This window comes from Sardina pilchardus, chromosome 1 (genome assembly GCF_963854185.1).
Source record: "Sardina pilchardus chromosome 1, fSarPil1.1, whole genome shotgun sequence".
Classification (NCBI taxonomy): Eukaryota; Metazoa; Chordata; class Actinopteri; order Clupeiformes; family Clupeidae; genus Sardina; species Sardina pilchardus.
This window is the reverse complement of record NC_084994.1, coordinates 10,747,489-10,761,648: the sequence shown is the minus strand read 5'-3', so window position 1 is coordinate 10,761,648 and position 14,160 is coordinate 10,747,489. Positions and strand designations below refer to the sequence as shown.

The window sequence follows — 14,160 nt, the reverse complement described above, 5'->3', positions numbered from 1 at the left end:
TGTTAAGTATTTTGCTAATTGGTATTCTCTGTTAAGGGTCAAATCATTTTGCTTTGTTTTTCTGTTGTTTCTGTCCAGTAGGTGAGTGTTGATCATTTTGTTTGGTACCTATTCCCCTAAGAGGGGTGCCAGTGTCCTGATGCTGACCAGTGCCACCGGTTCCGCCACTTGGTTCCTGCTGGAGCCTTAGCACCAACTGGATGAGGGGACTCCTCTCTGTGTTGAATCCCCGGCTGTCTAAGGCTTTGAAGTGGTATGATATGGGGTCACTAATCCTCAAATGCTGCCAGAAGGCTCTCTTTTCAATTTTATTCAAAAGTATCTGTCAATGTAAAGCACACAGAAGGGTGGAATATATCTTATTATGCCATAAATGGCACCTGCTCCTCACAAGCATTCCAAAAATATATGATTTAGGCTACTTAATGTGATCTGTCTTCATGTTACACCCTAAAAACTACCACTACTCAAAAGTGTCCGTCAATGCAAACTTAATGTGATCTGTCTTCATGTTACAGGAGAATGGTGTCAAACTACAAGACCGTCAGCATGTAAACAAGGCCTTGTTTGTCGTTGTTTGGCTACTCACCACTCCTCTACTTCCTGAAGAGGCTGAAGCATGCTGGCCTTGACACCTCAGTCCTTGCTTCCATTAACAGCTGTGTCATGGTCTACTGCAACGGGTGGACAAGGAGGGCAAATTGCAGGTATTTTACATCACTTTTACATTACTTTTACTGTCATATTTAGAAAATACTCAAAAAGGTAAAACTTTACTTTTTTGATATCAAAACTTACACCTGGCTTGACATAGTTGGATTGGCGTTAGTGAAACGAGTTGCGCAAGGATGACCAGACAACGCTATTCGCTTTATCACTTATCTTGGATGTCTTAATTCTGCTTTTGTGAAACCCCACTGCTGTTGTTGTCTGTTGTTGTTGTTGTTCTGTGGTGTATGTGTTATTGTTGTGTGCGCTGGTAGTGACGTTGTGTGTTTTTGGTGGGCTGATGGTTGTTGTAGACTGTTTTTGAAAAAGAACACTAACTGTAGGCATATAAATGCTTTTGGATGGGGATTTTTGTTGTTGTTGTTGTTGTTGTCGTGTGATCGTTGTTGTGTGATCGTTGTTGTTGTTGTGTGATCATTATTGTGTGATCGTTGTTGTTGTGTGATTGTTGTTGTTGTGTGATGTGTGATCATTGTTGTTTTTGTTGTTGTGTGATAGTTGTGTGATTGTTGTTGTTGTTGTTGTGTGATCGTTGTTGTTGTGTGATTGTTCTTGTGTGATGTTGTTGTGTGATTGTTGTTGTTGTTGTTGTATGATTGTTGTTGTGTGAACATAGTTGTTGTTGTTGTGTGATTGTTGTTGTTGTTGTTGTTGTGTGATTGTTGTTGTTGTGTGATTGTTGTTGTTGTGTGATGTGTGAACATTGTTGTTCTTGTTGTGTGGTCGTTGTTGTTGTTGTGTGATTGTTCTTGTGTGATGTTGTTGTGTGATTGTTATTGTTGTTGTATGATTGTTGTTGTTGTGTGATCGTGTTGTTGTGTGATGGTGTTGTTATTGTGTGATCGTTGTTGTAGTGTGATCATTGTTTTTGTGTGATCGTTGTTGTTGTGTGATTGTTGTTGGGTGATTGTTGTTGTTGTGTGATCATTGTTGTTATTGTTGTTGTAGTGTGATCGTTGTTGTTGTTGTTTGATTGTTGTTGTGTGATCGTTGTTGTTGTGTGATTGTGTGATTGTTGTTGTTGTGTGATGTTGTGTGTGTGATTGTTGTTGTTGTTGTTGTTGTTGTTGTATGATTGTTGTTGTGTGATCGTGTTGTTGTTATTGTGTGATCGTTGTTGTAGTGTGATCGTTGTTATTGTGTGATCGTTGTTGTTGTGTGATTGTAGACCGAACTTCCCGACCTGAAATGTTGTGGAAAGGGCTAAGTTTGGCTGGCACCCAGGCTAAATGAATGTAGTAATACAAACTGAAATGACAAATTAATGCCTTTATTGTAATTGCATTGCAGTATAATGAATTTGTAGTGACGCTCAAGTAAGGTGCATATATATATAAAACCATAAACATGAAACATAAAAGCACAACTTCCCACTCTAATTTCATGTATTAATTGTTATCCTTCTTTATAATCTGCCGCTGCTGGCATTTATAGTGCTGGTGGTGCTGGTGGTGCTGCTCCTGCCACTGCTGCTGCTGCTGGTGGTGTTGGTGCTGCATCTGCTGCCGCTGCCTCAACAAACAGCTGATCATTGACATGTGCATTGTAGGACTGCACAAGCTGTCTCAGCTTTTCAGCTGTAAAAGCCTTACGTCCTGGACCTTTTCCTTTAAAAATGGCAAACAAAGCATGAAAATGTATCAAAATCACAAAAGAGTCAGAAACAAAGTTACACTCACCAGACAAAATATTACATACACTTACTGAACCTATGAATAATGAGTTGTTTGTCCAACATGAATTCAATTGTCAAAATAAAATAAGCAGAGATTTGCATAGGTTAATAGCAAGACAGGCATGGCCAACTTAGGCTATGCAATCATTATTGTTTTTGATCATTCTCTTATGACAAGCCAAATCATGATGTAACAGTTGTGTGCATGCAGTTGTACCAGTAAGAGTTGGTTATTCAATATTAACGTACCGTCACTGACTGAAGTGAAAGGCAACTCCTAAGCCCACCAAGGCAGCCTGCATTCCTCAGCATATTTGGGCCATGATACACCCTGAATTAGTGTTGAGGTAGAAAGGTGTTAAAGTGTAATCAGACACAGTAGTCTGCATCATTTCCATCTTTAAAAAAGGAAAATGAAAACATAGAATGCCGGTCATACCGTGCTTTTTTCGACCAATTGCCATCAAGCGTCTTTGGGTACCCAGAAAAGCGCTATAAAAAACTGAGGTATTATTATTATTATTATTATCAAGAAATATTTGGCACTGATGTCAGGATCAATATACTGTAGGTGGGTATACCGGCGGTCTCACACCCCAAAGCATCTGTAAGACAGTACACAGTAGTGTCATTAAAAACAAATGTTAAGGTTCCATGTTTGAACTTCAAGAAAGGATTGACACAGAAAAAACTTTCAGTTATACATACCACTTGACGTGCATCTATTTGTGTAGAGGTTAACCAGCTCGGTCGTCCTCTCCTCTGTCCAAAAGGCCTCAAGATGCCATGGGCCTAAATTACCAGTAACAGAAAAAAAGGCATTACCAATTCTGGGTGTAACATGGGGACAGATCAGTTTAAGTAGCCTCAATCATATATTTTTGGAATGCCTGTAGAGTGTAGATGTGATTTAAGCTATAATAAGTTATATTCCACCCTTCTGTGTGCTTGTTAACACCATCTGCCAGTGGGCCGTGACCGTTTGCATCGACGGATGCTTTTGACCACGGGTAGCTTTTAGGGTGTAACATGGGGACAGATAAATGTAAGTAGCCTAAACCATATATTCTTGGAATGCCTGTAGAATGTAGATGTGATTTAAGCTATAATAAGCTATATTCCACCCTTCTGTGTGCTTATTAACACCATCTGCCAGTGGGCCGTGACCGTTTGCATTGACGGATACTTTTGAACACCGGTAGTTTTTAGGGTGTAACTCGAAGACAGATCACATTAAGTAGCCTAAATCATATATTTTTGGAATGCTTGTGATGAGTACTTGTCATTTAAGGTACAATAAGCTATATTCCACCCTTCTGTGTGCTTGATAACACCATCTGCCAGGAGGATGCCACCGTTTGCATTGACGGACACTTTTGACAGTGTTGGTAGTTTTTAGGGTGTAACTCGAAGACAGATCACATTAAGTAGCCTAAATCATATATTTTTGGAATGCCTGTGATGAGTACTTGTCATTTAAAGTACAATAAGCTATATTCCACCCTTCTGTGTGCTTGATAACACCATCTGCCAGGAGGATGCCACCGTTTGCATTCACGGACACTTTTGACAGTGTTGGTAGTTTTTAGGGTGTAACTCGAAGACAGATCACATTAAGTAGCCTAAATCATATATTTTTGGAATGCTTGTGATGAGTACTTGTCATTTAAGGTACAATAAGCTATATTCCACCCTTCTGTGTGCTTGATAACACCATCTGCCAGGAGGACACGACCATTTGCATTGACGGACACTTTTGACAGTGTTGGTAGTTTTTAGGGTGTAACTCGAAGACAGATCACATTAAGTAATTTAAATCATATATTTTTGGAATGCTTGTGATGAGTACTTGTCATTTAAAGTACAATAAGCTATATTCCACCCTTCTGTGTGCTTGATAACACCATCTGCCAGGAGGATGCCACCGTTTGCATTGACGGACACTTTTGACAGTGTTGGTAGTTTTTAGGGTGTAACTCGAAGACAGATCACATTAAGTAATTTAAATCATATATTTTTGGAATGCTTGTGATGAGTACTTGTCATTTAAAGTACAATAAGCTATATTCCACCCTTCTGTGTGCTTGATAACACCATCTGCCAGGAGGATGCCACCGTTTGCATTCACAGACACTTTTGACAGTGTTGGTAGTTTTTAGGGTGTAACTCGAAGACAGATCACATTAAGTAGCCTAAATCATATATTTTTGGAATGCTTGTGATGAGTACTTGTCATTTAAGGTACAATAAGCTATATTCCACCCTTCTGTGTGCGTGATAACACCATCTGCCAGGAGGACACGACCGTTTGCATTGACGGACACTTTTGACAATGTTGGTAGTTTTTAGGGTGTAACTCGAAGACAGATCACATTAAGTAGCCTAAATCATATATTTTTGGAATGCTTGTGATGAGCACTTGTCATTTAAGGTACAATAAGCTATATTCCCCCCTTCTGTGTGCTTGATAACACCATCTGCCAGGAGGACGCGACCGTTTTTGTGTCACAGCATATCCTGGCTTTGAGCGCAACATAGCTCGTTAACCTCGCTAATAAGTGAGTAAACTTACTTGCGGGCTTGGTTCTTCCGTATGAATCAGGGCAGCAGTCCTCACAGCACACTGCCTGCAAACAGAGGGAAACAAAACACACAGAACGTGAAAAGACCATCACTGAAGCACTACTACAGCAACGATCACACAACAACAACAACAACAACAACAAGGATCACACAACAACAAGGATCACACAACAACAACAACTACAAAGTTCACACAACAATGATCACACAACAACAACAACAAGGATCACACTACAACAACAATAACAACAATGATCACACAACAACAACAATCACACAACAACAACAATGATCACACAACAACAATCATACAACAACAACGATCACACAATAACAACAATCACACTACAACAACGATCACACAATAACAACAACAATCACACAACAACAACACGATCACACAACAACAACAACAACGTTCACACAACAATGATCACACAACAACAACAACAATGATCACACAACAACAACAATCACACAACGATCACACAACAACAACAACAACAATGATCACACAACAACAATCACACAACAACAACGATCACACAATAACAACGATCACACAATAACAACGATCACACTACAACAACGATCACACAATAACAACAACACGATCACACAACAACAATCATACAACAACAACAACAACAACAACAACAATCACACACACAACATCACACAACAACAACAATCACACAATCACACAACAACAACGATCACACAACAACAATCAAACAACAACAACAACGATCACACTACAACAACAATAACAACAATGATCACACAACAACAACAATCACCCAACAACAATCACACAACAACAACGATCACACAAAAACAATGATCACACTACAACAACGATCACACAATAACAACACCATCACACAACAACAACAACACGATCACACAACAACAACAATCATACAACAACAATAACAATCACACAACAACATCACACAAGAACAATCACACAACAACAACAACGACCACACAACAACAACAACAATGTTCACACATCACACAACAACAACAATCACACAACAACAACAATCACACAACAACAACAACAACAACAACAATCACACAACAACAACAACTATGTTCACACAACAACAATCATACAACAACAACAACAACAATCACACAACAACATCACACAAGAACAATCACACAACAACAACGATCACACAACAACAACAACAACAATCACACAACTATCACACAACAACAAAAACAACAATGATCACACATCACACAACAACAACAATCACACAACAACAACGATCACACAATAATGATCACACAACAACAACAACGATCACACAACAACGATCACACGACAACAACAACAACAACAACAAAAATCCCCATCCAAAAGCATTTATATGCCTACAGTTAGTGTTCTTTTTCAAAAACAGTCTACAACAACCATCAGCCCACCAAAAACACACAACGTCACTACCAGCGCACACAACAATAACACATACACCACAGAACAACAACAACAACAGACAACAACAGCAGTGGGGTTTCACAAAAGCAGAATTAAGACATCCAAGATAAGTGATAAAGCGAATAGCGTTGTCTGGTCATCCTTGCGCAACTCGTTTCACTAACGCCAATCCAACTATGTCAAGCCAGGTGTAAGTTTTGATATCAAAAAAGTAAAGTTTTACCTTTTTGAGTATTTTCTAAATATGACAGTAAAAGTAATGTAAAAGTGATGAAAAATACCTGTCATTTGCCCTCCTTATCCACCCGTTGCAGTAGACCATGACACAGCTGTTAATGGAAGCAAGGACTGAGGTGTCAAGGCCAGCATGCTTCAGCCTCTTCAGGAATTAGAAGAGTGGTGAGTAGCCAAACAAGGACAAACAAGGCCTTGTTTACATGCTGGCGGTCTTGTAGTTTGACACCACTCTCCTGTAACATGAAGACAGATCACATTAAGTTTGCATTGACGGACACTTTTGAGTAGTGGTAGTTTTTAGGGTGTAACAAGACAGATCACATTAAGTAGCCTAAATCATATATTTTTGGAATGCTTGTGAGGAGCAGGTGCCATTTATGGCATAATAAGATATATTCCACCCTTCTGTGTGCTTTACATTGACAGATACTTTTGAATACAATTGAAAAGAGAGCCTTCTGGCAGCATTTGAGGATTAGTGACCCCATATCATACCACTTCAAAGCCTTAGACAGCCGGGAATTCAACACAGAGAGGAGTCCCCTCATCCAGTTGGTGCTAAGGCTCCAGCAGGAACCAAGTGGCGGAACCGGTGGCACTGGTCAGCATCAGGACACTGGCACCCCTCTTGGGGGAATAGGTACCAAACAAATGATCAACACTCACCTACTGGACAGAAACAACAGAAAAACAAGGCAAAATTATTTGACCCTTAACAGATAATACCAATTAGCAAAATACTTAACAATAGTAATGTTTTAGATTTAATTTAAGAAAAACCATGACAAGATACAGGCTCAGCAGTCACATTAATAAATTAATCAATTAATAAATCAACACCCCCCAGTATCAGTATTCCACTGATTTATAGCAGAGACACTTAAAGGACTTTGTTTATAGCTATAAAGTAGATGTTGCAGTATTTTGCACGTCTTTTTACATGAGACAAATTTCAAATGCAAACATATTGAATAGTCATTGCATTTAGCCATTCATTTCCCATGTAGGCCTATCTACAATTTGAGAGTTTACATTTCAGTGTGTTACACAGCTTTTTAATATGTTGTTAGAGCCAAGAGTTGGATATAACATATAACCAACGAGAACAATAATTTATTAAGCTAATTGCCCCGTAGGATAACGTAGGATAACGTTATTGTTAACATATAACCATATAACCAACGAGAACAATAATTTATTAAGCTAATTACCACGTAGGATAACGTAGGATAACGTTATTGTTGGCTAACCTACTTACACCTATGTCATTTTACTTTGAATTGGGCTAAAGATCGCCCTTTCCAGCATTTACACATGTGAAAGTCTGTTGACCAGTAAATATTATTTTGATCGACATAAAAAAACAAACTATTATTAAATTTGAGGGACGAGAAAAAAACGATGTTTCCTACCTTTCTCCATATGGCTATGTGCAGCGTGTTTCACGTATCTGCTCCTTCATGAGCCAATCACGATGTGTTTGACATAAACGTAGGCACGTAAAATCCACGTTGCTTCCGCGTTTTGGCTGTGGTTGATGCCCAACCACCAGGACTGCGTGATACCTCTCTATGTATGTCCCCCGCCCCCCGCCCATCCACTGAATCTGAGTTGATTTATCAGGTCTTTTGTAAGACTCACTCACTCCGGGCGAAATTATCACCACGTTGTACACTGTACACAGAGGTGGGAGTAACAAAATCAATGTCAAACATGGAAATATTAAATGTGAATAAAGGTTTCTTGACCACTTTTAATGGCTTATTTTGATACGGTTTATTGTTTATGCTAAACAAATGTGTTCAGGACACACTATCATTGAAGGTTAGCTTGTTAGCTTGTTAGCTTGTTGACCCATTATAACCAATTGAAAACACATAGCAAGCTAGGCGACTAGATAGTTAGCACGCCGATATGAACTGTGGTGTTTCTGTAGATTATGAATTGTTCTCAACATCAAAACATTTAAACGGATTTTTGTGTGTATGCCACTTGAACATACTTGGGCTAAATAAACCCCTGAATGTAATCTGAAGCACTGGACTGTCTAGCTAACTAAACACTAAGCTAACCACTAACCACTAAGCTAACCTGTTGACCACTGAGCCGAAACGCTAGGTGTGTGACAACTGGACAACACCCCCTGGGTGAAATTTTAGCAGTCGTATCTCGCGCAAAGACAGTATAAGATCTCGCATGGTGACATGCTCTGTGGAAACCGGTGGAAACCCAGCGTCAGACGAAGGACGAAGGCTCTGGTGATGGTGATGAAGTGGGGGAAACTATCACTAAAGAACTGATAAATCGACTCAGATTCAGTGGATGGGCGGGGGGCGGGTGACATAGCATGATTGACAGGTGACAGTACAACCTTGAAGTACCAAAGTCCAAAGTCTGAAGTAAAGGCGTTCGAATTAAATGGTGGCGCACGGAATTGCATGAGGCTGAAATTTTAAGTCTTATTCAAAATGAGAACAACAGGCAAATGTAAATGTGATGTATGACTTCAAATTAATTCAACTTCTTATTAAATTGATTTAAAGTGTAATGTAATTCAAAATTCAAATGACATTGATTTAAACTTTAAATTAGATTACATTTAATAACCGTTGATATATTTAAATTTGATACTTGGTGATATGACTTACATGACATTTTACTTTGTAATTTACTTTATATTTAATTATTGTTACTTTGACGCTTCATAGTAGTCATCTCCTAGGTGACGGGTTTGTTTTCCTACTTCTCTTGACTTCACTTGAAGGAATGACCGAACTTTGATTAGACACCTTTTGAATTACTCTCTTCTGAAAAAATATTAGTCTCTATTCTAACTCTTTTCTTGATCAAATTCTACTTGATCAACTACCTTTTTACTTCCACATCTTTTTCTACACCTCTTGACCTTGTTTGATATTTCCCTCGAACGAACTCCGGTGAGTTGAAATATTCCCCTAGCATTTTGGTAGCGAGTGATTAGCACCGTTAGCTGCTAGTACATTATATTGAATGGGGCTAGGATGATTAGCGTGCTAGACTCACGGAGCTATTAAAAAAACAGTCAGAGATTTACTTTTACTTTGTTTTTCTTTTAGCACTGTTATTGTAAGGATATTGTACATGTTATGGATTATAATGTAAGTCATTAATGAATATATTGAATTGATTATATATGACCTTTGGTTGGTAACGGACTCTTAAGAGAGAGGAGACGTTATTATTAGAATGTTTAGAGGTGCGCGCACACTAGCCTGTGTGTGTGTGTGTGTGTGTGTGTGTGTGTGTGTGTTTGTGTGAGTGAGAACAGCACCTCTTCTCTCTCCCTACCAGCGACACTAACGTCGTAGCTTGTGTAGTTTATTCATTGATTGTACCAGTAGTCTTCCCTACTCATAAACGTATTTATTTGGTTACAGTACAGTTAATACTGAACCCCGTAATGTGTTATAGCAATTTAAATTGATATGTGATATAGGATGATATTTATTGGTATTTTCAAACTGCTATGCAGATTGTTTTTTTTATTTTGACCTGGAACACTTGGATGGCGTGTCAGTCCCTGGATAGCGCTTGAACACTGGACACTGGACACTGGATCGTTTGCCTGACAGTGGTTGCCTTGGATTTGCTTAGATCTTTGCCTTGGATCAGCTAAGATACACTATACACTGACCTTGTGAATTACACCACACAACCCGGGTATTTCTTTTATTTTGAACAATTGAGTTTTATTATTCTATTTGATACTTGATGCATTTTTAAGAGCTATTTTATTATTTTGTGGGTTTTTCTATTTTTCTTATATTCATAGTCTCTCTTCTTTCCTCTTAGAGAGAACAAGGTATTCTGTATATAATAAATTTGCATTATTTAATCACTACTTCACATCTGTCTCTATTGTCAATCCCCCCCCAACCGTACCTAGAACTGGCCTAAACCACTATTACTAAGTAAATGATAAAAGGTGTTTTTTCCTACTAAATAGAGTAGAGGGGTGCTACATGTCCTTACCACTCATTTTAATCAATTTGGTGAAGAAAATGAGGAATGTAAAGATGGAGGATGGATGGAGGAATCAAGGAGAAAAAAATGGGAAATATTTGAGAAATGCTCCTTTTTTAATTCCCTCCGCCAAGGAGGTTATGTTTTCATCGGGGTTTGTTTGTCTGTCTGTCTGTCTGTCTATTTGTTTGTTTGTTTGTTTGTTTGTGTGTGTGTGTTCATAAGATAACTCAAAAAGTTATGGATGGATTCCGGTGAAATCTTCAAGGAAGGCCTGAAATGACAAAGAAATGACGAAGAAATGATGGAGAAACTATTACATATTGGGAGTGATCCGGATCGCCGTCTAGATCCGGGAGGCGGTTATGTTTTCGCTTGGCGGAGATTTGCACTCTCTGAGTGCTTTTCTGGTTAATTTTGTGAGGGAAATGGGGAAGGAATGTACAGTGTATGGAGGAATCAAGGAGACAGATATGAGAAATGAGATGTCCTGCTCACTCACACTCACACTGCGTTAGCACTTACTGTGTGACATGTTTTCTTTAATAATACTATGGAAATAAAATAAAAAACTATGGAACAGTTATGCCTACAAATCTTCACGTTGACTGTGCTAGCTTTAAATGAGCTATGTGGAATTCTGATTCAAATTGTGCACTCTTCCAATGGCTTAGCGCCCTATAGTGCGCCACAATGGCTTGCGTTACAGCACCCACATGTGGTACAACATGGTATTACAACTGAAACTCTTGACCATCATTATTCTGTAGCAGGTGGGGTTGTCAAGGCTCCCTGCTTAGTCTTTCCTTTCAGTAAGGTCCTCCGTACATTTGCGGGCATCGAAGACATGTGTCATTGGGGGGATTCAACTTCATGTAGCGTCATAGGACGTCTGCGACCATGATTATTTGTGATTCTGATACGTTTTCATAGCCTAGAAAGCTAGACGCACCCTAGCTGGCAAAAATATTTTTGCCTAGCGGGATGGTCTAGGGTCGCACCGTTGAGGCCAAGCCTGCGCTAGGCTCCAGGCCAGCCTAGTCAATCAGAACGCTCTATCTGTGTACGGAGTCCTTGAGCCCGCCTTAGCTCACCTTTGGCTTCCGATATTGACACCAGGGGGCTGGACCATGCGTCCTCGTTCGACGAGTTGGGTGTGAGACCGTGTTGCACAACCATAAAGAAAAACAAAAGATGGATTAGGCTAACGAAGCACGCTCGTTTGAATCGGCTTTGGAAGAGTTAGACTTGGGCTTTTCTTTGAAGGTTAAGCAGAAAGAAGCACTCAAGTCATTCGTTTTAAAGAAGGATGTATTTGCCGTTTTGCCGACTGGCTACGATTGGTCACAAATGCTGGCCTATTACTTGAAGAGGCAGTTTGAAAGACAACTGTTCATCCCACCCACAGACTTCAGCTCTGTGAATGGTCCGACCACAGACTATACATTTCTGTATAGTTTGGCTTGCCAGGCTAACGTTTTCAACCATGACGTATGTAAAAAAAAAAAAAAAAAACCTCCACACAATTTGATATGATGCCTAAGTTGTTCAGCAGCGCTACTGAGAGCATTTTTGTCTTTTGTCCGCAGTGTTCGATTGCTTGTGTATCTGCAGTTGGTGTCTAGTGAGATTGACCCTTTGACTAAACACCTTTCCGCAGAGAGAACACATATGTGGCTTGTCGTTGGTATGCACTAGACGATGGGTCTACAGATCAGCGTTGCGCCTGAAGCGCTTCCCACACAGAGCGCAGGCGTACGGCTTGTCCTCCGCATGGATGACCTGGTGCTTCTCGAGGCCGCTAATTTCACAGAAGGCCTTTCCGCACTCCAGGCACGGTGATGCGGTTTCACTCCGGTGTGAGTCCCCTGGTGTGTCCTGAGACAAGATATCTGTGCGAACGCTCTCCCGCACTCCGAGCACTGATAAGGCTTCTCCCCAGTGTGGAACCTCAGGTGTTTCTTGAGGTCGCTCGTTTGACGGATGGCCTTTCTGCACTGAGGACACCGATGCGGCCGTTCTCCCGTGTGGATCATCTGATGACCCTTCAGGTGGGACGCCTGACCGAAGGCCTTCCCGCACTCCGAGCAGCGATGGGGCTTGTCTCCCGTGTGGATCATCTGATGAGCCTTCAGGTGGGACGCCTGACCGAAGGCCTTCCCGCACTCCGAGCAGCGATGGCGCTTGTCTCCCGTGTGGATCATCTGATGAGCCTTCAGGTGGGACGCCTGACCGAAGGCCTTCCCGCACTCCGAGCAGCGATGGCGCTTGTCTCCCGTGTGGGTCATCTGATGAGCCTTCAGGTGGGACGCCTGACCGAAGGCCTTCCCGCACTCCGAGCAGCGATGGCGCTTGTCTCCCGCGTGGGTCATCTGATGAGCCTTCAGGTGGGACGCCTGACCGAAGGCCTTCCCGCACTCCGAGCAGCGATGGGGCTTGTCTCCCGCGTGGGTCATCTGATGAGCCTTCAGGTGGGACGCCTGACCGAAGGCCTTCCCGCACTCCGAGCAGCAATGGGGCTTGTCTCCCGTGTGGATCATCTGATGAGCCTTCAGGTGGGACGCCTGACCGAAGGCCTTCCCGCACTCCGAGCAGCAATGGGGCTTGTCTCCCGTGTGGATCATCTGATGAGCCTTCAGGTGGGACGCCTGACCGAAGGCCTTCCCGCACTCCGAGCAGCGATGGCGCTTGTCTCCCGTGTGTGTGACCTGGTGAATGGCCAGCTGTAACCTGCTCCTGACACTCTTCGCACCACGTCAGGCACTGATGCGGCTTCTCTCCGGTGTGGATACGTTGATGATATGCGAGTGGGGAAGGCCCAGCGAAGGTTTTGAGGCACTGGGGGAGCACTCGTGCTTTTTCCCCGCGGGGTCTGATCGCTGATGGAGTCGCTGGGGTGAAGTCACACTGCACTCTGTATTCTCGTAGAGGTCGAGGGCGGGATGCCTCTCTTGGTCTGTCCTTCCTTCTGTGTCCCCTTGGGCTTCTTCTGAGAAGATCAGAGAAATTATTCTTAAAGGCACACTATGCAAGATTTGTAAACAATTTTCATGAAAGGTCAAGACACGAAACATCAACAGAGATGCACACAGAAGTAGGAAGCGGGAGACAACATGTCGGGAGATGAAAGCTTATAAATCTAACACATGAGCACATATCCAATTCCATGTTCAATTATTCATGCCACTATTACTTTACTGTTGAGTGTTTCATAATACGCTACACAACATAACATGACCTTCCTCATTTCTGAAGGGCGATATTTTATCTAAACACTTCAAACATGTTTTTTTTTCATATACTTGTATATATATATGAAGAGTTCAGATGCAAAAGCCTCTAAAAGCCACTTTTGCACAGTGTATATATATATATATATATATATATATATATATATATATATATATATATATATAAACAAAATATACATTTGCTAGAAGGTCCACTTACAGTATACTGTAAGTGGACCTTCTAGCAAATG

The 14,160-nt window shown here is 41.1% G+C and overlaps 1 protein-coding gene and 1 long non-coding RNA gene across 3 annotated transcripts in view; both read right to left on the bottom strand.

Annotated features, from left to right (window-relative positions):
* Positions 1–1,940: 1,940 nt before the first annotated feature.
* LOC134064065 (uncharacterized) lies at positions 1,941–8,210 on the bottom strand. 2 transcript variants are annotated; one of them, XR_009936244.1, is made up of 8 exons: positions 8,090–8,210; positions 7,173–7,346; positions 6,722–6,910; positions 4,977–5,031; positions 3,113–3,196; positions 2,844–3,009; positions 2,654–2,735; positions 1,941–2,336 (listed from the first exon to the last, which is right to left on the bottom strand). It is a non-coding gene; the product is annotated as an uncharacterized LOC134064065 (long non-coding RNA). The 2 variants fall into 2 exon arrangements; XR_009936251.1 differs by having other exon boundaries at positions 7,173–7,343.
* A 4,026-nt stretch (positions 8,211–12,236) lies between these two features.
* The window catches only part of LOC134076348 (zinc finger protein 721-like), a 76,040-nt gene continuing 74,116 nt past the window's right edge, over positions 12,237–14,160 (bottom strand). Inside the window, 2 exon segments of the mRNA XM_062531354.1 lie at positions 12,237–12,515; positions 12,518–13,371. Of these exon segments, the coding sequence (XP_062387338.1) occupies positions 12,237–12,515; positions 12,518–13,371 (1,133 nt within the window).